Source organism: Protopterus annectens, chromosome 3.part1 (genome assembly GCF_019279795.1).
Source record: "Protopterus annectens isolate FY-2018-M chromosome 3.part1, PAN1.0, whole genome shotgun sequence".
NCBI classification, from domain to species: domain Eukaryota; kingdom Metazoa; phylum Chordata; order Ceratodontiformes; family Protopteridae; genus Protopterus; species Protopterus annectens.
The window spans coordinates 1821844894-1821870208 of NC_056732.1; the positions used below are offsets into that span (position 1 = coordinate 1821844894).

Here is a 25315-nt window from a genome sequence, read left to right on the forward strand (position 1 = left end):
ACTGCTTCATGCTTATCAAATGATACATAAAATTAGTGCATTCCAAAATTATTATATTCTTTCCTCAGAAGGAACGGGCCTCCTCGACACCGACTACATGTACAGATCTGCAGTCAGAAGACTGCATACAAATCTACTTATCTCATCAGATCCAAACATAGTGAAAGTTCTAAAGTATGAAATGAAGTTTAGGATGACATATTTGCTTAGCTTTAGCAGAAGCATTTCTTAATAAAAGTTGAATGGATGTCAAACCACACGTATGACAAAAATCGGACAGCAACCGAATTAAAAAAAAAAAAAAACAGAATATCAAGAAAAGGACAACGAGAGAGGGCAATAAAACTGGAAAGTACATAAATGTAGTGGCAAGTACAGAAAACTTCTGAAACAACATGTTTACCAAGATTCGAGGCAGTAATGGTTAAGAGGAGGTAAACCGAAACCAAAAGATAAAAGGCTAATAATGACGGCCCAAGTGAGTGGGCTTCAGACAAAGTCCACTGCAATAGTTATAGAAACCGACAAATGCAAGCTCTGTAAAATATAACTGGAGACAGTTGCACATGTTGTTGCTGGATGCAACACACTCATGGTTAAGGAATCTGTATACTGAAAGGCACAACAATGTGGCAAGACTGTTGAACTGGGGATTGTGCAAACACTACAACTTAGAATTAGCTAAGCAGTATTGGAGACACGAACCACAAAGCAATATGGACAATAATGATGTTTATACCACATGGGTCACACATTAACAACAGTCCAAAAACAGATGCACGAAAACCAAATATAGTAGTCCAAGAAAACAGACATACGTAGTGTTGATCACTGAAACTGCTACACCCAGTGATTACAGGGTATTAAGTACAGAGAGGAACACAGTCTTATAATACCAGGATTTGCAGACAGAAACAGGAGCAAAGTGGAAGAAAAATACCCAGACAGCTCTGATAGTAGTAGAAGCAACAGGTATGATAAAAAATAAATTATAGTTGTAGTTAAACTTGCTACCAGTGCATGCAATCCCATATGAAATGCAAGAGGAGTCAATTCTGAGCACATCGCAGGTGCTCGAGAAAAGCACTCTTAACGAATAAAAACTGAAACAATACTAATTTTATTAACTCTAATCCTACCCTGACTTACGAATGGTGTCCATTCCCATAAAGGTATGTAAAATAAAATAAACATTTGGAGATCTTATGCCAACAGCACTAATGAAAGCAGGAATTAAGAAAAATGCAAAAAAAGCAAAATTATGCAAAACTAAGGTGAAGTACATAAAGATTGCACCAGTCCCACTATCAGTGGGGCACTCAAGTGTCGGGGCTCTCAATCCAGTCACCTGCAGTATAAAGCAGTGGGACGTACAAATTCCAACTTTCCATACATCACAGAGGTTCAACACAAAAACTGCAATTATTTCAGATTTTTTGTCGGTGATTCAATTATATCACCAACCTGGATCTGCAAAGAGTTGTTCCCTACTGGGTCCGGCTGCCGATAATCATGTAAATTTATCTTTGGGTGAAATTTGTAGAAGGGGTGTACTTATATAAGGTAGAGCCCTACAAAGCCCCATGGCTGTAGAAGCACTCGTTTCTACAGCCTTGGTAGAATAAATCTGAATTTTTTTTTTACCAGTGCAGAGTCCGCCAGAGAGCCAGCCAGCCAACCAAGAAGCAAACAAGTTAGCCAGCCATCCAACCTGCCAGTCCAGACGGAAGCCATCCATCCAGCCCACCAGTCCAGAAGAAAGACATCCATCCAGCCACCAGCTCAGAAGGAAGACATATATCCAGCCACCAGCTCAGAAGGAAGACATATATCCAGCCACCAGCCCAGAAGGAAGCCATCCATCCAGCCCACCAGTCCAGAAGGAAGACATATATCCAGCCACCAGCCCAGAAGGAAGCCATCCATCCAGCACAGAGGCCCAGAAGTAAGCCAAACTTACTAAGACAGCAGCCCATGAGGAAGGCATCCCACCAGCCCACAATATGCAAACAGTAATTTTTAATGGTCAAAGTATGTGTAGACATACATTTTTTCTGTTTAGAGGTACAAACAGCATGTTGCTAATGGATTTTACAGTTGCTGTTTCAGGATAGTTTTTAAGAATTTAATTTTTGAAACTGTACATGTGCTAGATGCTTGAACATTACCTAATGATAGACTCTGATAAACCCGCTTACGTGCAGATTTTATTATTATTATTTCATTTTTGCATTAAGCGTTTGAGCATTTTGAGATGTTTTGTTCACTTTATGCTTTTCTAACTCATCTTTTCAAAAACAAGTTGTCTGTGTATTTAGGCCATTACTGGTGTAAACGTCTACAGCTCCTATGGAACAGCTTAGTAGCGCCTCTTTTTTTTACCAGTGTTAACAGCTTTGGAATGTTAGGCTGTTAGAAGTGTATGGTCATCAGTTTTGCAATATTTCCTGTTCAATGTAGTTAGAATGTAGTGAAAGTATAAAATGATTTACTGGAATATTAGAATGTCGGTAATGTGTGCATAAGTGTTTTTTCAGTGAGGCTTACTCTTTTTACTGTTACAGGTGTATCACTTTAAATGTTTTATGCAGGAGATTTTAGTATGCTGTTACCATATACCAGCACACTGTTATTGGCCACTCCCTCTACCTATGATTGTGGAGAGAGAGAGAGAGAGAATGCAAGGCTATAGTAATAAAAATGGAACGATCTTTCAGGGTACGAAATCCTTATTGACCAAAAGGACTTTACAAATGTCTACAGCAATGCATGAACTTTTCCAGATCAGTTGTTGCCTTTCCCATCTGGCTTCAACCTGTGGGTTTGCAGATCTGACTCAGATTGAAGCTGGTCACTGTAGAGACTTCAGTCTGAGAACTTTAAACTCTCTCCCCATAGTAGCCTGTTCTCGCCTTCTGTCCTCTAGACTTGTTTGCCACCTTAGAGAGTGCATCGTGGTCTGTGAGATCCACCCAATGTATCTTTTTGTGCGGAATGTAGCCTTATTGTTTAGTATACTCTACCCTTGTTTTTAGTGTTTTAGATAATGTAGGTGTTAGTTTTAGTGAGTGTTATGTGTTTGTTTCATATTTTTTCTTTCTTAGTGCTTGTTTTGTCATATGTTTCCACCTTTTCCCTTCCCTACATAAGTGAAAAAAATGGTTGTCTAATTATTTTAATTTTTCAGCAGTTGTGCTGTTATGGGCTGTTATTTAGGTAGTTAGGTAGTTGGGGTTATATTGTTACTGGAGTTAGATCTGTATTTGCTTTGCTGCCATTTTTTTCCTGTGGAGAGAGACAGAGAAAGTGAAAAAGGGTTCAAGAAGTTTGTGTCTTACAGGCACAAGCTGCCCATGATTGTTGCATCATTTCTTTAGACACTGCCACCTTGAATCCAATCATTCAGATTATGCTACATTCGGGACTTGAGATGTCAATGAGAAACATGCCAAGTTGGTTCTTAAATGGATGTTTCCTTTGTCTGCAGCTGCTTCTTCTTCTTCCCCTTCTCTAAGTAAGAGGTCTGAGAAGAGGGAGAAGTCTTGATCCAAAGTTCGGGGGGACCACAAACAGTCTACCTCACTGGTCGAAGATCAGATGGAGATGAAGGTTCACCAAACTTTGGCACCTCTGGCTCCAATTCCAACTCAGGTTCTGCCTCAATCACCTGGACTGCAAGTGTTGGAGATGCCCATGTCTCCTTCCCTCAGTATTCTCAGTCGCTTCTTAGCTATGGACTGTTCTGCTTCACTAAGTAGGTTACATGCCACATTTTTTTGCCAGTTACCCCATCATAATTCACCCTAGAATATTCCCCCTCTCAGCCCAGGATCTAAGCTTCCCTGGTTTAGATCCTACCTCCAGAAGAGATCTTCCAAACTATCATCAGTGGCATCTTACACCTGGTCCATCAGATTCACCCCAGAATTTTCCCACTTTCAGCACTGGATTCAAGCTTCTCCAGAAGTAGGTCTTTCAAACCATCACTGGTGGCATCTTCCACCTGATCCATCAGGTCAGGTCAGTTGGGCGCATGAAGCCATTGAACTTGGACCAGCTGCCAAAATCCTCCATGCATTCTCAGACTCAACAAAAGATTCTTCCAGCCTTCTCAGCACCACTGCCTGAGGTTTTGGCTCTGAATAGTTTTTGCCTCTCCAGTCCCTTGTACTCTGGGTTTACAGGTCTTATCTGTATTGCAATCCCCCTGTTAGTTTAGACTCCCTGACCACTTCAGGCACCAGTACTGTGGCACTGTCCAGGAGCTCTCAGGGGGAGAGTTTGGAGCCTTGGTCGACCCTCTGGATTTCAGACTCATTCCTGCCCCTGGGAGCTTCAGCACTTGACAGTTTGGCAGATATCTCAGTTTCAGAGCCAATTTGATTGGCACCAGATACTGTTATTTCATTCAGTCCTCAAATCCAAGGACTGCCAGGTCCAGTCATCTGGTTTTGGCCTTGGCTTCTGACTCTGTGGAAAGGATGTTGTTCTTCTAGGAAAGGTGATTGTCAACAGTGACTTGGGATTCTACCCCTTGCCCAGTTCTGGGCTTGATGTATGCATTCAGGGCCCCCTGTTTCTTCTGCGTCTGTTCTAGACTCTCCTGTCAGGGGGACATAGTAAGAGGAGATGTAACAAGAAGCATATGGATTCCCCTCGATGAATCCCTCACCTAGTACACTGAATCTGATAAAGAGAATGTCTCTCCCAAATCCACCTGTGGCGACACCTCTTTTGGCTATCTTATGGTGTTGTTGAAACAACATGGGTGACAGACCACAGAAGTCCCTTCCCCCAGAGAAACTGGTGTTTCTGGAGGAATTTGTCATGGACCCATCCATGTCCTCAGCAGTCCCTCCTCTAAATGACCTCATTGTTCTGGTGTCTTGGAGTGCTTGGAGGGAACCTTATGTATTGGAAACAATCTCAACTATGGACAGACCCCTATGGAGTAAGTATCCGGCAGTTAATGCTACCATGGTAGCAGCAGCCACAAAAAAGGATAACTCACAATAAAGTTTGTTGGTCCATCTGCCTAACAGGGAGTCTTGGGCTCTGGACCAATTGTGAAAGTGGACATACAGTTTATCAACCTTAGTGTTGTGTGTGCTGAACCACCTTGCTCATTTGACAAGACTTCAATGAGACCTAGTGTCTGAAGTGCTGAATATGGTGTAGATCCAGCAGTTCCCAGAGGCTCAAAAGTCTTTAGAGGGTCAGTTGTCAATGATGCAGTCTATCAAGAATGCGTCTATGAGGCTGTTGTCCACTGTAGCTGATGGAATGTCTCTCACAGCAAGCCCCAGCACTGCCATGCCCAGATATGCCTGAATGTAATTATGCAGTTTGCAGACAGCTTTAAAATGTCCATCAGTACTCCAATCAACATTTCTTGCCTTTTTGGCCCAAAGGTCAAGATGATGTTAGTCTTTCCATCCTGCTCACTCCTACCTATCTACTACAGGAATATGCTCTGCTACCCCTAACTGATCTTACCCCAGGAATCAGAAAGGGGGCAAGCATCTCTTTTTCTTGTAAAGCACAGCAGCCTTTCAAAGAGGCGGGGATGGAATAATAGCCAAGGTGTTTACCTGAGAAACACAGGGTAGTGTCTGGTTCTCACCTTTGAAAGGAAACTGGCTAGGCTTAAAATGGCTTGCCAAAGCAGCTAGCCTAGTACTTATCTATGAAACTGTGAATCTAAACAATCCCTTTTTTATACACTCCAAAGGATGCTCAGAAACTTCTGCAGACATGCCAACTGATCAATGAAGGGATGCAGCAGTCGAAATCCCAAAGGTGCTAGCCAACTGCCACCGAAGAGTTCCAACCAGACCAGCAATGACCCTGGCTCTATTCCAGGTTCTTATTTGGTTCCAAAGAAGAACAAAGCCCTTAGTCCAATTCTAGATATTAGAAACTGAAATGCTTTGGAAAATAGACCATGTTCTGGATGGCCACAGTGCAGTCCATCCACCTCTCCTGAAGAATTACAACTGGAAGTGCTCGACTGAGATCTCAAAGATGCCTACCATCACTACCATCACATAAAGGTAGCAAGATTTTCCAGGAGATTTTTGAGCCTTCAGCTGTCACTAATCTTTACCAATTACAAACTCTACTGGTCTCAGCACAGCTCCCCGGGTGTTCACCAAATCCATGGTGGTAGTGGCAGCCTGGGCCCAGACTGCAGGGACTCCAGATGTTCCTGAACCTGGATGATTTGTTCCTCACTGCTTCAATGAAAGCAGGTCTTATCAAGGCTTGAGACTCCTTACTCCAGTTCTGCATATGTCCTTGGGCATTACAGTGAATCAATAAAAGCCCTGCTTGGAAGCAGGACAAGTGTTGGAATTTATAGGCTGCCATTTGGCTGTGTGAGAGAGAACTTTCCTTCACTTGCAGGCTTCCAACATTTTTCAGGTTCCCAAGCCTCCGATGGCTATGGTTTGATGGCTCTGTGGCATACAGCAACTTCTGCTTTTCTGTCTGTCCATCTAGTTCCTTCATATGAGGTTATTGCAGTGGACTCTAGCAGTTCAGTGGTCTTACCTCACACATCCCATGGATTTTCCAGTTTCCCCGAAGATCATTTTCCACCTTCACCGGTGGTTACACTCACCACTAGTTGGTACAGGGCAACCTTTCATTCTTCCTCATCTCCATGCCACAGTCACTACATGGACTTCCCATCTGGGGTGGGGGAGACATTTGGAATGGAAAATGGTCAAGGGACCTGGTTGAGCTTCAAGGTCAAACTTCGCATCAATGTCTTGGAGAGGAGAACAGTCCTCCTAGCACAGCAGGCCTTCTCCCCAAGGACATAATGCCACTCAGAGAACATATGCGTGGTTTGGTACTTGACCAAACAAGGGGAACACTCTCCTACCCCATCTTGACAGACCATGTAGGCTTGCCAATGGGCAATGTCCTCTCACTGGTTTCCAAATGCAATGCACATCCCACAGAAAACCAACATTCTAGAGGACAGTTTGTGCATGAACCTTCTGTAGCCTCATGAATGGTCCCTGAACCCAAAGGTAACAGCTCATATTTTCAGCTGCTGGGGCACCCCCCCCCCGCTGCAATCATTTTACCACCCCATCCAATATGAAGTGCAATAGTCTTCTTTCTCCTGATCCCTCCTGAGGGCAGTCACCCAGGGTCGCTTTCCTGTAATCTTGGCCCTTGGATCTCCTGTACAACTACCCTCAGATGCCCTTGATATCTTCAGAAAGCATCCCACTGCAGAGCCTCACTGCCCCGATTCTGGCTTCAACGAGTGTATCCTCTCTTTCTCTGACCTCACCTATACCACTCTTCTTGTGTGCTGAATCCATTTCCAGATCTAATCTCCCATCCAGCAAGGATGCCTCTGCTCAATCTCTGCTCCCTCAACTTAATGCATGGTTTCTCAAATTCCAGTGATGGGACAGGAATCCCAAGCTTCCTGACAGAGTGATTCATATTCTTTCTTCTTCCCAGAAGCCCTCCCCTACGAAATTATATGTTAGCAAGTGGAAACGTTTCTCCATTTGGGCCTCTTCCAAAGGCCTACATCCTTTTTTGCTCCCTTTGAATGTTATCATAGGCTTTGGGACAGTCTTTTTCATTCTGGTTCGAAATATTCTACCATTAAAATACAACTGCCTGTCATTTCTAAATTGATGGCCCTCCTTTTTGAACCTTCAGCTACAGTAAGTTATTGTCATGATAGACCCTTTTTTCTTGTGGCTTTTATGTCTGCCAGGAGGGTATTTGAGCTGCAAGCACCATCTTCTATTCCTCCCTAATTAATTTTTTTATAGCGCCAAGTTTATCTTGGAGTCTACTTTGAACAAGCTGATTCAATTACCAGGCTTCTTTCCAAATTTCACTAACAAGGAAAAGTATTAACTTCATTGTTCAGATGTGTATATTTGGATACAACTAAAAGTTTTAGAAAATCTGACCATTTCTTTCCCATTTTAAGGTGGGACTCAGAAGCTTGTCTCTAAAATGAACCTAGTCATATAGTGCTATAACTATATCTCCTTTGTGTATTCCTTGAGGGGAATATCCTTACTTACAATGCCAACATGTTATTCAGCTAGAGTAGTGGCTACTTCGACTGTCTTTTTCTTACAGGCTTCAATGATGATATATGTGCTGCAGACACCTGGTCTAGTGCGCATACCTTTGTCGTCCATTATAAACTGTATGTTCAGTCTAGTTCAAGAACTTCATTTAGTTCCACAATTTTGTGGACATTTTCTCTCCTAGGGACTCCCAGGGGTTATTTCTAGATGGAGACTCTGCTCCATAGGTTGAAGCCTGATGGAAAAGAAAACATCGCTTATGAAACTTATCTACTTAACAGAATGATAGATTTGTGTTGTCTTCTTCCAACAAATTCAACTGTCCCTCTCTCCCTCCATTCCCCATACCAAACTGTCACAGTGGCTAGCCGAGTGCTACTTATTGGTATGTCAGCCGGGCTATATCAGCCACCTTGCAAGAGTCCTTGTCTATTGCCTTGTTCTTGTTTTTTTCTTGCTACGTGTTATACAGACTGGACAATTTGTCAGACAGCATAGTATGGGGTAAACTCAATCTGAAAAGAGAAGGGGAGACCAGGGTACTATTGGTAGAGGAGGCAGAGCTCTCAGATGCAAGACTCTAAAATGGCCAGATTCAGATTAGAGTCAAATCTGATAACACACTGGTTGAACCAGATGGGGGAAGGCAAAACAGAGATGTCATTATGGTAAGTACATAACTTTCATTTCTTTTAACAAGGTGAGTTAAGAATATCCATGGACCATCACCAAACATTCAGACTAATTCAGTACTTTAACAAAACTTTAAAGCCTATTGCTTAGCTGCAAAGTGGTTTGCCACTGTTTCATAGTCAAAGGCTGGATAAATAGATACAAACAAATGGCTTAAGATCAGTGCTGTTTGATGCACTTTTAGGTTCATAGGTTCATACTAGGCTATCTGCCCTAGGGCATTTATAAGCCTAGCCAGAATGTGTTTGGCTTTCGCCACCCATTTTAAATTTATTTTGCTATGCCCTTTTTCGAGGTTAGTATACTGTGCCTCTATCTAACAGTGACACAGAAGTGATACCCGGGGTAAACCTACGATCTCCCATCCACTCATCAAGATTCCTCTTGAAGAGAGTCAATGAGGGACTCTGCCTAACCTGGACTGGGATTTTATTCCAGAATGAAGGGAGCCTCTGGGTTATGAATCTGTCCCTCCAGCATGTCCTATTTATTTCAGTGCTGAGGTTCAAGTCTCTCGAGCGTGTAGCTCGATGGGATTTGGATTTTCTGAGGTGCAGCATGTCCATTAATTCCGAGTTGGACATGGCTTTATCACGTCAGGCACAGATCTCCTCTGAACAGGCGGTATGCCACTGAGTAGAGCTGGAGTTTCTTTAACCGGGCAGCATATGGCATCTGTTTGAGCCCTTTGATCCTCTTGGTGAGGTACTTTTGGGGTCTTTCCAGTTGCTGCAGGTGTCTGGTAAGGTACATCCCAAAGGGGCATTGTACTCAATTATGGGCCTGATGAGGGATGAGTAAAGAGGCACGATGACCTCCCTGATCTAGATGTGAATCCCTTCATGATTAGGTGGGCTATATAAAATGTTTTCTAACCACTTTGGCCACATGGTTGTCAAATGAGAGATTGCTATCAACTTGGGTCCCCAGGTCCCTAATTACTTCTTCTGTACTTAATGGATTTCCACCTATGTGGTAATTTGTGGGCACTTTGTTTTTGCCAAAGGGGATGACTATACACTTTTTGGCATTTAGCTTGAGGCCATGGCTCTGGCACCAGTTGTCTGTTTCTATGAGGCCCTTTTGGAGGATGCTTGTGTCGGCTGGAGAGTCGATTATGGCACCCAGTTTGCAGTGATCTGCGAACTTGGTCAGCCACAGTCCTTCCGTGTTGGCCTGTACCTCCGAGAAATATATACCGAACAAGAGAGGTCCCAGGACTGAGCCTTGTGGGACACCACTTGTAACTGGTTTGGAGTCTGACATGGCTCCAGCAATTCTAACCATGTGGGTTCTGTCCTTGAGCCAGTTTGCAATCCATCTAGTGACGTAGGGGTTTATATTTAAGCTGGTGAGCTTATCTATAATGCCCGAGTGGGGTATTGTATCGAAGGCTTTTGCGAGGTCCAGGTAGGCTGTGTGGACCACCTTCCCTCGTCAATGGCCTTGGTGACTGTTTCAAAGAAATCAACCAGGTTTAAGAGGCAGGATCTGCCCTTAACAAAGCCGAACTGGGTAGGATCCAGTGTTTGTAGGTCCCCAATATCTTTATTTATGAGGTCCATGATGATCCTTTCCATAGCTTTGCAGACCAAGCTAGTCAGGCTTATGGGGCGATAGTTTCCAGGATCCGTTGAGGCACCACCTTTATGGAGAGGGACCACTGTTGCTGTACGCCACTCTTTGGGCACATATCCTGTAGTAAGGCTGAGATTGAACAGTAGTTTTATGTTTGGGTTTAGCTCTTCTTTGAGTTCATGTAGGATGCAGCCGGGACACCATCTGGTCCCATTGATGCTGTGTTTTGCTTTGGAGAGGCGGCTCTTACCTGAGCATCTGAGATGTCAGGGGCAGCACTCTGCTGGGATAGATATTTGCCCTTTTGGTGGGGGAGTTTGCTGAACCTGTCAGCTGGGATGTTGGCAATGTCTGTGGGTTCGGTGTATTTTTTGTCATTTTGGACTAATTCTGAGCATATCTGGGAATTACCACCCAGGTTCCTAACATAACTAAAGAAAGCCTTGTGATTATCCTTAGTGTCCTGTGCAATTTTTCTCTCGAAGCTGGCCTTAGACAATTTTATGTGTGCCCGTAGTTTTTTGCTAATACTGATCAGTGATGCCTTCCCTTTTTGGGATTTTGCTTTATCATTTAGTAGCTTCCTCCTTCTATTGTATAGTTTGTTTATGGCTAGGGTCCACCAGACAGGACGTCTGCCTTTAGAGGATTGGGTCTTGGTTTTATTTGGGATCGCATGATCCATGCATTCCTGAAGGTGTTCATAGAATGCGTTTATAAAGGATTCTGCGGTCTAGGCTGTATTTTCCACAGGCCCGGGGGCTTTGAAGGATTCCACCTCAGTTTTGAGGAGTGTAAAATTTGCTTTAGAGAAGTTTTTCACTGTGGTTTTCTGGGCAGGGGGTGGGGTCGGGATGTGAATATCCAGTGAGATTAGTTTATGGTCTGATCTTACCAGTGAGGGATACACTTCTTGTCTGGAGCACAGAGTCCCCATGTTGGTGATGATCAGGTCCAGTATGTTTTCCCCTCTTGTGGGAGTGGTAACAAGTTGTTCCATAGCATTTGAGTTTATAAATTCTAGGAACCTTTGGGCTAGGGTGTTGGAGCTAGAGTAATGCTCCCAGTCTATGTTTGGGTAGTTAAAGTCGCCCAATATAATGGTGTTTGGAGAGACCTTCATATTTTCCAGTGTTCTCAGGAAGGCCGAGTGGGGTTCCTGGGTTTGGGAGGGTGGTCTGTAGCAGGCTATAAACTGGAAGGCAGTTTTACCCACTGTTAGTTGCACATGGATAGTCTCTGATGCTTCGTGCTTTGCCACCAACCTGGAGGTGTGGGTATCTTTGATGAATATCGATACTCCCCCTCCTTTTGTGGTTCGGTCCAAGTTTTGGGGCCGAAAAGCATGGTATGAGGTATAACCTGGTAGTGCTGGGGTGCTCTCGGGAGCCCTGAACCAGGTTTCTGTTACTGCACAGATATCGATGTTCTCCATGCTAAGTAGTGTTTCGAGTGCGTGCATCTTGAGGTTTAGACTTCTGGCGTTGAGTAACATTACTCTTAGTTTCTTATCCCTTGTGATACCTATGGAGGTGGGTTTGTCTTTTAAGCCTTGCCTAAAAAAGGCACTATGGGGGTAGCAAGAGCCTTTGCCAATATCCGAAAGCCCAGGGGTGACAGGTGCAAGCCATCCCTAGCGAAGCATCGTGGCTTGTCGAGCATATCATCCCAAGCTGACAGGCATTGGATCCCCTTTGAATGACACCAGTACTTAAGCCAATTGTTGAAATTGATCATCTTGTCTTCATATTGTGGCATCATTCTTGGTGAGGGTAAGATGCTACTCAAGGTCAGGGTCATACCGGCCTGGGCTACATGCTCAGAGAGCTCCTTTATGTCTCTTTTCATGTAGTCCAGGGAGGTACGTCTCAGGTCATTCACACCAGCATGGACAATGACGGAGTCATATTTGTACTTGCCTTGGAGTGACCTGAGTTCTTGTGTTATGTGGCGGATCCTAGCACCCGACAGGCTGCTCACCGTGACCCTCTCCTTGTTCAGCCTGGTGAGCAGGACGTCAGTGTGCCTGACGATAGAGTCACCTATTACAAGTGTATCAGATGTGTTGTTTAGTCTTAAGGGCTGTGACTGTTTGGCACACTGGCTTTGTGAGATATGTGTTGCACGTGTTTTGTTTTGGGGTAGCGGCTGCTTGGGTGTCTGCTTTGGAGGTCTCTGCTGCTTCGGCAGATCTTTATTTAGAGCCTCGAGTATGTTTTGTGTGATTATGTGTTTGGTTTGCTGTCGTGGTAGGTCTATGTGAGACTGGAATTGTAGTGAGTATGGTTTCCTTCTCCTCCTGACTGGTTATGCCAGTACTGAGTTGAGAGAGCTTAGCCTCCAGTTTGGCTATATGGTTGCATCTCTCACATGTGTTGGAATTTGTTGGGAGGAGGAGAGGGTTGTCTGTGTACATGAGGCAGTTGTAACATTGCCTCAAGATTCCCAGATTCACCAGCTGGACCGGAGAGGAGATTGACAACTGACGTTTGGACATGCTAGAATAATATTGGGAATTCCTTAATAATTGAAAACCAGGGCCAGTGGGGAGTGAGGGTGTAGTGCTTTTAATTTTTAGTGCTGATTTATATAATTGCTTTAGTGAGAAAGTGCCAGGTAACTTAAGTGCAATGTGTTACAGGTAACTTAAATGCAAAAACGACAAACAGTAACTTTCTTTCAAGTGAAACAAGGAAATAAGTACAGTAAGCAATGCAGATATCACTAGTGAGCCACAGAAGCGCTGAGAAGCCGCGTATTAGGTGGAATTAGCGTTCCAGGGAAATAACAAGCAAACAAACAACAAGCATATAAACAAAGCTATATTCAGCAGGCCTGGACCTAGTCTATGCTACAGCAAACAAGGTGTACCAATTTCAGTAAGATACAGTTCAAATATTCAGGCACTATAAACCTTTAACCAGAAATTCCCAGCTCAGAAGGGCAGAGTCCAGCCTCTTCTCCCACAAGAGTGCAGACCACAAACCTTCTTAATGTAAAATAACTGGCCTGAAGCCCAAGTGCCTAAACCAGAACTAATACACTTTAAGAATAACAGACACTGGGCTCTCAATCAGCAGTTCCCAACTTAGAAGGATGAAAGCTACCTGTCCTGCCACCACAGTGCATGCCACAAACCTTCCTAATGTAAAACAACTGGTCTGAAGCCCAAGTGCTTAATCCAAAAGACTTAGAATGACAGCTAAACTTTAATCAAGTTACTACCAAGCAGTAATAAATACAACTGAATACTTTAGAGAATGCCTGGATTAGTGCTCAAGTTACACAAACAAAGCTAGATCCAGCAGGCCCGAATCCAGTCTATGCCACAGCAAACAAGGTGCACCAACTTCAGTAAGAAGCAGTTCAGATATGCATGCACTATAAGCCTTCAATCAGAAATTCCCAGCACAGAAGAGCAGAGTCCAGCCTCTCCTCCCACAAGAGTGCAGACCACGAACCCTCTTAATGTAAAATAACTGGCCTGAAAGCCTAAGTGCTTAAACCAGAATTAATACACTTTTAGAATAACAGACACTGAGCCCTCAATCAGCAGTTCCCAACCTAGAAGGATGTAAGCTACCTGTTCTGCCACTACAGTGCAGACCACAAACCCTCTCAGTGCAAAACAACTGGTCCGAAGCCCAAGTGTTTAAACCAGAAGGCTTAGAATGAGTTACACCAAGCAGTAATAAATACAATTGAGTACTTTTAAGATGATGCAAAAGTAAAAAAAAGTAGGTAGAAACACAAGTACAGTATAAGCAGATTAAATTTTTTTTTTTTTTTTTTTTTTCCTGAACAAGTGCTGAGATCAAAGAAACAGATTTGAGTGCTGAAACTAGAAAACTGGCTAGTTATAGGGAAAAAAAACTAAGCTAGAAGGCTTCCCTCCAACACAGAAGGGCTTGGGGGCTCAAAAGCCTACAAATAGTCTATACCACTTAACAGGAAAGGCAGGAAACAAGCTTAATTTTTTTTTTTTCTCTGTTTCCCAGATGCTCTCTTTGTACACAGTAGGAGTGCCTGAAATCAGAATATGATCTCACTGCACTCAGTTGAGTGAGCAAATGAGATGGGCCCAGAAGGAGTATCCAAACACAAATTTACAAGAGGGGCGGGCAGCTGCAAGGCCACTAACATTAACACCAAAACAAAAACAGGGAGGGTGGGTGGGACAAACTGAAGAGCAGAGTGAAAACTTCCAGTTCAGCTAAATATTCTTTCCACACAGTTAAAATCAATTTAAATACTGTATTTTTTTGAAAAAAAAAAAAGCAGATAAAGGTACTTAAATTCTCTTATACGTCCAGTTGAATATAGCAAGTTGAGAAGGGAAGAAAGGTGTGACTACAGAATCTATGAATCACTTTACATTTTCTTTACACATAAGAGCATTTACAAGATTATAAAAGTAAATATAACCTCAGACAATGACAACTCCTCTATAATTCCCTTACCTACAGAAATCATATTCTCATAGTTCTGTACCATCACCTCCCTATGCAGCTCTTTCTCCTGGTCACTTAGTAGGTCCCACTCCTCTTTTGAAAATCCAACAGCAACATCTTCAAATCCTTCTGGCAACTGAAAACACACATTATTGGTTTGGTTATTTGTTACACTGTACAGATAGTTAAATTTGAAATGCTTAATGTAAAAAGTCGAATATCTGATTTGTATGCTATACTGTAAAAACACAATACACCCAGCATGTACATAGTAAACTTATTTAGTGAAGAAACAATTCTGTTGTGGTAAAAATGTTCAATTGAAACTGTAGTACATTCAATAAAAATATAGCTGCAAGCAAACTTAATAGTATTGTGAAGAAATTAGACACTGTCATTTGTGCTACAATGTCTGGATGAAGCTTTTTGATTTCAGATTAACCTGTGTATTATATGACAGCATGACTAGGTATGACATTGTAAATAAGTTCTTACATGTTGATTTATAATCTGTTCGTACAGAATGTTTTAAAGACTTGAACAGTCTCGCTTTACATTTCTAACTTTGCATATTTGTTTAGAAGATTCAATCTGTCTCAGAATTAGTTGATCTGCAGATGATGTCATTGTAATGATGACAGTTGCTACGTGTTACTGTCAGAGGTTGAAAGACAGGAAGAAACTTTAGTAAACATCTGTTGGTTGATTTTCAAAATATAAAATAAAAATTAGAACTGGAACAGTTGTGATAGTTTGTCTATAAAAGAGCCTGCTGAAGACAGCTGAAGTCAGTTACAGTTATAGTTGCTGTCAATTACAGCACAGTTGTGTACACTTACCATAAATGTAGATGCTAGAGTGTATTCACTGTTGCAGTCATTACATTTGGGTAATCTGCTGGCAGGTTGCCCTCAGTCGGCCTGAATTCCAAAGTATTGGGTCCTGCGTCGGTTGCTGTCTCCTCTTCCATTACGTCAGGTCGTCAGGGGTATAAAACATGCAACTCGGCTGCATGTTTTATACCCCTGACGACCTGACGTAATGGAAGAGGAGACAGCAACCGACGCAGGACCCAATACTTTGGAATTCAGGCCGACTTGAGGGCAACCTGCCAGCAGATTACCCAAATGTAATGACTGCAACAGTGAATACACTCTAGCATCTACATTTATGGTAAGTGTACACAACTGTGCTGTAATTGACAGCAACTATAACTGTAACTGACTTCAGCTGTCTTCAGCAGGCTCTTTTATAGACAAACTATCACAACTGTTCCAGTTCTAATTTTTATTTTATATTTTGAAAATATAAAATATATTTATATACATATATATATATATATATATATATATAAATATATATATATATATATATATATATATATATATATATATACACACACACACACACACACACACACACACACACATTGGGGGCATTGGCTGCATGTTTTATACCCCTGACGACCTGACACACATACATATACATACATATACACATATATACATGCATCAATATAAACTTTACCTTCATCTACAAGTAAATACCCCACATAGGTTGTAGAAGATAGAGAAGGAAAGAAACTCCAGAATGACAGGGGGATGGCGGGAGGGTAACCTGGACTGAAACAGTGAATACACTCAAACATCTACATTTATGGTAAGTGTACACAGCTGTACTATGTTCTTCATGTTTCACAGTTGCATTACTTTTGGGTAGAATCCCAAAGCTATGGTCGGGGGGGCTGGAGCAAGGCCCTGCAGAACTGCAGTGGCAAAGCCTGCTCTGGATTTAGAGTAAAGAGGCAAATAATAATGCTTTGCAAAGGTGTGAACAGAACTCCAAGTAGCAGGCTCTGGAATGTCTTTGGTTGGTACTCCCCTTAGAAAGGCTGCTGAAGTAGCTTCAGCTGTGGTGGAATGAGACCTAATGCCCTTGGGCACAGGTTTACCATGGTGCAAGTAGCAGAAACGGATGCAGTGGCTTATCCACTTTGAAATGGTCTGCTTTGAAATAGCCTTGCCCTCTGATCCTGCAGTATATGTCACTAGTAATTGCTCAGTTTTTCTTAGAACTTTAGTCCTGCTCAAGTAGAATCTTAGCTGTCTGTGCACATCCAAGGAATGCAGAATTCTCTCCCCCTTGTTCTGCGGATTTGGATAAAAGGCTGGCAGATGAATTGTTTGGTTAAGAGCCACACTGGAAACCACCTTAGGCATAAAAGTAGGATTTGTCCTCAGAGATACCCTGTCTGGGTAAAATATGATAAAAGGCTCTATTAGCCATGAGGGCCTGTAGCTCTGAAACTTTTCTTGCTGAAGTAATTGCTAGTAGCAGAGCAGTTTTCCATAATAAGAACTTTATATCAGCGGTAGCAGCTGGTTCAAATGGAGGCAGGGTGAGCTTTTCCAACACATAATTGAGGTCCCATGCAGGCAATGGTGATCTTCTAGGAGGCCTTAAATTTTTGGCTCCTCTAAGATATTGCTTTAGTAAAGGATTTGAAAAGATTGGTGGCTCTGTATTGTAATGAGCCAAAATGGCAGAGGCATGGATTTTAATTGATGAGAAAGATAGGCCTTTGTCAAGCATCTCAGTTAAGTACTGCAATATCCGAGGAATATTTGGTTCTGCTGTATCAGTTCCTTGTGCTTGATTCCAAGCACAGAATCTCTTCCACTTGTCAACATAAGATTTTCTAGTACTAGGCCTTCTGGCTTCCAAAATGACATCCATCACAGCTTTACTGAGAGGTGTTGTTTGGATGACTACATGATCAGCCATGCTGCCAGGTTCAGAGTCTGTAGTTGATTGTGCAGGATCTGATTATTTTGCTGGGACAGTAGTTGTGGTCTTTGAGTAAAGGTCCAAGCTGGGTATTGAGACAAGTTCCCTAGGATTGGGTACCAGTATTGGCCGAGCCAGTCCGGGGCAATTAGTATCATCTTTGGTTTCTCTTGTCTGACTTTTAGGAGGACCTTGAGGAGAAGAGGCAGAGGAGGAAAGGCATAAACTGATAGGTTTTTCCAACTGAAGGATAGGGCGTCCACTTTCCATGCTTGTCTGTGATAAGTCCTTGTGCAGAATCTTTTCAATTGATAATTTTGAGGAGAGGCAAATAGAGCTATGTCTGGGCTCCCCCATTTCTCTGTTATCATGCTGAAGACTTGTGGATTTAGTTTCCACTCATGAGGATCCATAAGGTTTCTGCTTAAATTGTCTGCCAGAGTGTTTTGTTTTCCTGGCAGGAACTGAGCTTGAAGATGTATTTGGTAGGTCAAAGCTGTGTTCCACAGTGCCATGGCTAATCTGCAGAAGGGGTATGAGTGTGTGCCCCCTTGCTTGTTTATATACCACATGACTGTGGTGTTGTCAGTCTTTATCAGTAGTTGTCCTGGATGAAGTAAGTCCTTGAAGGCTGTTAGGGCATTTTGAACAGCTAGCATCTCTTTCTGGTTGATGTGCAGATGCATTTGTTTTGGTGACCATATGCCCTGAATGCATCTTCCTGCCATGTGGGCCACCCAGTCATGATCTGATGCGTCTGTTGTTCTGGTTTGACTGGCAGGGGGTAGAGTGAATGGCCATCCCATGTTTTGTTGACATGCCTTTGCCCACCATAGAAATCCTGTTGCAGGCAGGGAATGAGAGGAATCATTGTTTCCAGACTGTGAGAATGTTGACTCCATAAACATTTTAGGTACCATTGAAGTTTCCTCATATGCAGTCTTGCATATGGAATCAGTAGGATGCAGGATGCCATGAAGCCCAGAGCCTGCAGAATTTGTCTTGCAGAAGACTGGGTTTTTGTTGCCATCAGTTTGAATTAAGTAGTCAGTTGCCTTTGCTTGTCTGGCGTGGTAAGCCATCTGGGCAGTTGTATTCAAGCTTGCACCCAGGAATATTACCTTTTGAGAGGGTACCAGTTGTGATTTATTTTCATTTATTGTTCACCCTAGGCATGTTAGAAGCCTTTTCACAAACGCCAGGTGTCGAAGAAGAGTGTCCTTGTTCTCTGCTTGAATGAGACAGTCGTCCAAGTAAGGATATATTTGTATACTTCTTTGTCTGCAAAATGCAATTACTGGTGCCAGGTACTTTGTAAAGACCTTGGCGCAGTAGATAAGCCAAAGGGCAGTGCAGAGAATTGGTAATGCATTAAGCCAGCCTTGAATCAGAGGTATCTTCTGCACGATTTTCTTATTGGGACATGCAAGTATGCCTCTTTTAGGTCTAAAGTCATCAGCCAAGCATCCTTGCCCAGCATGGGCAGAAGCTGCTGCAAAGTCAGTATTTTGAATTTTGGAATGCCCAGGTATGTGTTCAAAATCAATAAATCCAGTATTGGACATCAAGCCTTGTCCTTTCTGGGTACCAAGAACAGTAGAGTAAAAACCTTGTCCTTTTTCCTGTTCTGGTACTGTCTGAATGGCCCCCATATCCATGAGGGACGTAACCTGTTTCTGTGCCTCTGCCCATTGATTTTTTGGCAGATTTTATTTATTTTATTTTATTTATTTGCAGTTGTTTTACCAGGATAGTCCATTGGGCCTTGAGAACCCGTTTTCAATGGAGTCCTGGGGAGAAAAGCTCCACATTTAGATTATACAAGGATTTAATAGCACACTTGATTACAAAGACTATCATTTGTACAAATTGGTTTTATAACACTTAATCTAGCGAGTTTACATTGAGAGTAGTATAGACACAGACCAAAAAAGACAAAATGAAAGTTAGAAGGTTTTTTTTTTTTTTTTTTTTTAGGATAGCTAGAGAGCTAAGAAATTACTGGTGTAGTTAGGGAGATATATGCTGCAGGCAGGCATGCAAGCATGCCTTTGCTATAAGGGATTTAAAAGAAGGAGTAGAGAAAAGGTTTTGTGAAAAAGAGTAGGTTATGAGGGATGGGAGCAGGAGCATTCCCAAGTGGATGTTAGGTGAGAGTATAGTAATTTTTTAAAATCTGGGATGCTAGCGATTGTGCGAATGGTGGGGGGAAGGGAGTTCCATAGGCATGCAAGTGAGAAGGATAGGAGGTTTTGTCCTGGGGAATGGAGGGGTCTATGGACTTCAATAAGGTTTTGATTGTTGGATCTTAAGAGCCTTTGTGTGTGGTGCATTTTAAAGGTAGTAGAGAGGGAGGGACAGAGGTGTGGTTGAAATATGAATTTATGGGCATATGTGAGCTGGGTATATGAGAGGTAGTTGGGTAGTTCTAACCAGTTGAGTTTGTGGAGAGGTTCACAGTGATGTATAGATGATTTGGTACTGGTGGCGATTTGGCTATTTTATTATAACAAGAGGATAGTTTGGTTTTGAGTGATGTTTGTTAGAAGAGGGGCACCATAGAGACGGGAAGGAAGGAGAAATGTAGAGGAGAGAGAAAGCTTAGTAGATCTGGTGAGGAGCCGATTGTGTCGATAGAGCATGACAAGTTTTTGGTGGGTTTTTTTTTATATTTAGTAATAGGTGGAGTTGAATTTCAGTTTGTTGTCGATTTGGACTCCTAACAGTTTGGATTCGGATACTAGCTGTAGAGGCGTATTATTTTGGCTGGTGATGGGGAATTAATTTTTATCAAAGTTATTGGCTTTAGAGGGTGTAAATATCATAAGTTTAGTTTTAGTGGCATTGAGTGCTAGATGGTTGTGTTTCATCCATTGTTCTGTTGTGGAGAAGGACTCTTGAGTAAGTTTTAGAAGAGTTGGAATGGATGAGGCAGCACAGATGATTGTGGAATCATCAGCATATTGTATGATGTTTGCATGAGGGATAGAGAGGAAGAAGTCATTTATGAAAATATTAAAGAGGAGGCGGCCTAATATAGAGCCTTGTAGGACACCTGTTGGGGTATTGAGAAAGGAGGAGGTTGCTTTTTTCCACTTGACAGCTTGTTGTCTGTTGGAAAGATAGCAGGTAAACCAAGTAAGGGATGATGGTGAAAGGTTTAGGTTGGATAGCTTATTAAGAAGTAGGTTATGAGAGATAGTATCAAAGGCCTTAGAGAGATCTAGTAGAATGGTAGAAACAGTGAGGCCAGAGTCTCTAGCTTTATTCACAGTTTCTAGGAAGGATAGGAGGGCTGTCATAGTGCTATGATGGGGCCTGAATCCGTGCTGGGTAGGAGTTAATAGTTTGTTGTCTAAGAGATGAGGAAGTAGTTGAAGATGGATGCATTTCTCTAGGATTTTTGAAATGGGAGAGAGGATGGCGATGGGACGGAAATTGCTAATGTTATTGTCGGTACCACCTTTATGCAGAGGAATGATACAGGCTTTTTTCCAGATTTGAGGAACAGTACTTTCTAGGATAGAGCGGTTGATAAAGATACTTATTAGGAGAGCAATAGCTTCGGTCGCTATGCTGAGGAAGTATGAGGGGATGTTATCGGGGGCACTGGTGCATGGTTTTAGTTTCTGTAGGAGTTTTTTTATGATGGAAGTAGGAATAGGTTTAAGGAGGAATGGAGGTGGTAGAGAGGGTGGGGAAGGAGAGAATGGTGTTTGTGGGCAAGGTGGTTGTAGAGAGGTGGAGATAGGAGGGGGGTTGTTATTTGAAAAAGAAGAGGTAAGTTTGGAGATAGAGTCTATGAAGAAAGCGTTAAATTGGGTGGCTAGGTCAATGTCTAGTGTATCTGGGGAGGGGTTTGGGTTTTCAGTAGTACCTAGTTTTAAGAGGGTAGATATGCCTCTCCAGAACTTTTGGGGATTGCTTTTGTGGTTGCTTTGTAGGTGGGTGAAATAGTTTCGACGGTCTGCTGAGATGAGTTTTTTAGCTGTGTTACGGAGGGTTTTGTATTTATTAAGGTTAGATGTAGTTTTGTTTCTATGGCATTGTGTCCAGGCTTTGTCTCGAAGTTTCATGGTGGTTAGTGTTTCTTTAGTTAACCAGGGGGAGGTTTTCTTTTTTATTCTTTTCGTTATTGGGGGAGCATAAGTATCAAGAACTTTTAGGAAGGTTGTGTTAAAGTCAGAGATAGCATTTTCAAGGGGTAAAGTTTTTAAGCGGTTCCAGTTGATTGATTTTAGGGAGTCAGAGAAAGCTTCTGGGTTAAAGTTTTTATGGCAGCGGGTGGTGATAATAATTATGTGTGACTTGCAATGGAGAAGGCAGACGCCTAGTGAAGATGGGGAGTCAGAAGGGTGCCACTGTTGGGGTAGTAGTGAGGGTGGGAGACTAGAATCCAGTCTAAGATGTTACCACTAGTGAAGTCTTTGCATGGTCTAGTCATGGTGTTGATAAGTTGGATATAGTTATATAGGTTAATATTGAGGGGGTGAGTAGGGGATTGAATGGAGGACCAATTGATATTGGTGTCTCCCATAATTATAGTTTCATTTGAGATATTAGTAGAAAGCCAAGAGAGGATCTCTTCGAGTATTGGGATATTGTTTCCAGGTGGAATGTAAATGGAGACTATGTATATGGATTTATATGTGTTTAGTTGAAGTTGAGCAAGTAAAAGTTCTGCATTAGTGAACTGGGGAATAATTTTATTATAAGGTGTTATACACAGGGAGGATGAATACAGTAGTGCTACACCACCACCTTTTTATGGGTTCTGTCAGCTCTGATGATAGACTAATTGGTTGGGACTATTTCTGCATTTTGTATATGAGGTTTTAGCCAGGTTTCAGAAATGGCTAAGATGTCTGTTTTGTTATGTAGCAGCCAGGCATGAAGATTAGGAATTTTGTTAGTTAAGCTTTGTGCATTTAAAGATGTAAATAGAATAGATTTAGTAATTGATGAAGAGGGGTTTGGGCCTGGGTTGGGGTGTATGTCACCAGATAGAAGTGTGGGAGTTAGAATTTGGGTTAAATAGTTGAGGTGTTTGGGTAGTTTTGTATGTGTGGTGCGAGTAAAGAACTTAGTGGAGGTTATGGAGGGGAGAGTGTTTGTTGAGGTTTTATGCGGAGGTATGATTTTATATTGAAAATATAGATTATGTTTGATGGGATATAGTTCTGGAGAGATGGAATTGTAATGGTTGGTTTGTGAATTGTGGTGGTGGTAGGTTGTGTGCAGGAGTGGGGTGTGGATAATGGGATTAGGCTTGGTTAGATAGTATATGTAGCAGAGGTTTAGAAGGAGTAGTATTTAAAATGTGAAAAAAGAGTATTTTACAAGCATGTTAGGATTTGGTAGGCAGGGTAGATGTTCAATAAGGGGAGGGGGACTGTGTGAAGAAGGTTGGTGTGTGTGGGGGTGGGTATGGGGAGTGGGAGTGGTGTTAGTGTTTGGAGAGGAAGTAGGAGTGGCTTAAAGGGTATAAAGTTAGATGTAGTGGGGGTGGGTGGGAAATGGGGGGTAAAGCCCGCAGGGCGAACGGAGCGGGGATCAACAAAAGAAGAGAGTAGTAAAAAAGTATCAGCTGCAACTGCTGGTGGTGTGGACACGTAAGGAGGTATGTTAGGTGGAGAAACCAGATAGGGATGAGTGTTCTGTAGGGATGTGCGAGAGGTGTTTAGTTGAAAGTAGTGTTGTACAGGGGGTAAACCAGAAGGTAGTCAGAGAGAGAAATTCCAACTCTAAAATAGGTAGTCAGTTTAAATAGGATGGAAGTCAGGTAAGGTTACAGATAAATTGGCAATAGGTTATTGGGTGCTGCCACCTAGCGGTGACATGGAAGAAAAGCAGGCAGCAAAGGAGCAAGGACACTAACAGCTTTTGCTGTGAGAGTATCTGGAGCTAAGGTAACTTAGGGGGAGAGAGTAAGTTTGTGTGGTCCACGGTATACTACTGTGTCACTTACAATAGATACTAGACAAAGAAAAAGTATTACTAGGTAGGCAGTACAGACACGGTGGATAAGGCTACCTACATTCCAAGTTTAACTTTATGGGCAGTCTTCAGGAATTCTGTGATGCAGTCAAACAGGTAAGTTCCAGGGTGTCCGCAGAGGTGAAGCAGGAGGAATTCCGTAGGTGGAATGAGGAGGGGTGGGAGCTTCTATTGAGAGATTCTGGAATAAGGAACTGCAAAATGAGAGGAGAGTTACACTAGGTTAGGTTTATACAATAGTTTAAACTGCAGATAAGACAGGAGGGAGTAAGGGGGAAAAAATCAGTAAGGAAGGAATCTTATACAGATCTAGCCAAACATTTGCCATTGGCAGAGTGTGGAAATGGAAACTGTATCCCTGTGATATGATGTTTAGTACCCACTTGTCCTGGGTTATTAACTGCCAATTTTGAGCAAAAAGTGCTAATTTTCCCCCTATGGGTGCTGCCAAAAGATAAGTGCTTGGTGTAGGCAGAGGGAAGTCATTGGGATTGCTTTCTGTAGGTTTGCGCTTTATCTCCTCTAGATTTGGAGATGGAAGCGCCCCATTGCTTTGACCTGTATGAATCTTGCGCCTGGTATCTGGAACCCTTAGGATGTCTGGATTTGCCCCTTTAAGCTCTGTCTGCCACAGGAAAGGACCAATTTTTGGTAGGCCAGTGTCTACTGAATCTTAGTGGCTGCACTTGTAACAAGTCTTTAACAGTTTGCATAGACTTAGCGTTGTCTTCCATTTTCTTTAAAACCTCTTCTGCCTTAATACTAAACAGAATCATGCTGTAAAGGTGAATCTAGCAATTTAGCTTTAACATGATCAGGTAAATTTTGTTCGTTTAACCAAGCATGCCTCCTAATCACAGATCCAGTAACTGCGGCCCAGCAGGAGGCCTCTAAGGAATCAAAACCACATTGCAAAGTATGCTTTCCAAATTGTTCAGCTGCATGCAATAATTCCTGCAATTCTTTATTTTCTGCAAATTCTGAAATCAACATCATTTTCTGTTTCAGCAATCCCATAACATGTTGTTGGTACTTAAGCATATGAAATTGATAATTTAAGGCCCTGATTGCCAAGGTTGCAGATGTAACCTCCCCCCCCCCCCATCTGTCCAGTGCCCTTGAATCTCTGTCCGAGGGGGTAGGATTTTTTGCTGTTGAGGCCTCAACTCCCTTTGGACCATGTGAAATAGTTTCAGGATCAGCAGCAGGGTTTCTAAATAAAAATTGATGCGAGTCAGGGACCCTGTAATATCTGTCAGGCTTACTGGGAGCTGGAGGTAAGGAGTCAGGGGTCAAGCTTGACTCCGAAAACACATCATCCACTATGTCTAAAACAGGGGGAATGGCTAAAGGCCTGTGCTGAGGGAGAAGGAAATCCCTGAGCCTCTTTTTTGATTCTGAGAAGTCTTGACTCTCCCAGTGAAAATGCTCCCTCAATGTATGCAAGGTTTCTCCAAATGAATAATCCTCAGGAGGAGATGCAGATGGAATAGAATCCTCAGCATCAGAATCCTCATAGGGAGGTATAGATAATTCCTGCTCAGAAGAGGAATCAGAATAAATAGAAACCTGATCTGAAGATTCATAATCAGTGTCTTGCCTAGGCCAGGGGGATGGGTACACCTGATCAAGGTAATAAGGACTTCAGCCATTTTGATCATCTGTTTTTTAGGCATAGAGGCCTGTGCATGTGGCTCATGCATCGGTTTTTTAGTTTTAGAAGTTGCCTTT

At 42.5% G+C, this 25315-nt stretch overlaps 1 protein-coding gene across 1 annotated transcript in view; it reads right to left on the reverse strand.

The window, feature by feature from the left end:
* LOC122797886 (zinc finger protein 300-like) overlaps positions 1 to 25315 on the reverse strand; it is a 156516-nt gene that overhangs the window by 113636 nt on the left and 17565 nt on the right. The window contains exon 2 of the mRNA XM_044066405.1: positions 14810 to 14936. Within this exon, the coding sequence (XP_043922340.1) occupies positions 14810 to 14936 (127 nt within the window). The remainder of the gene's footprint in view (positions 1 to 14809; positions 14937 to 25315) is intronic.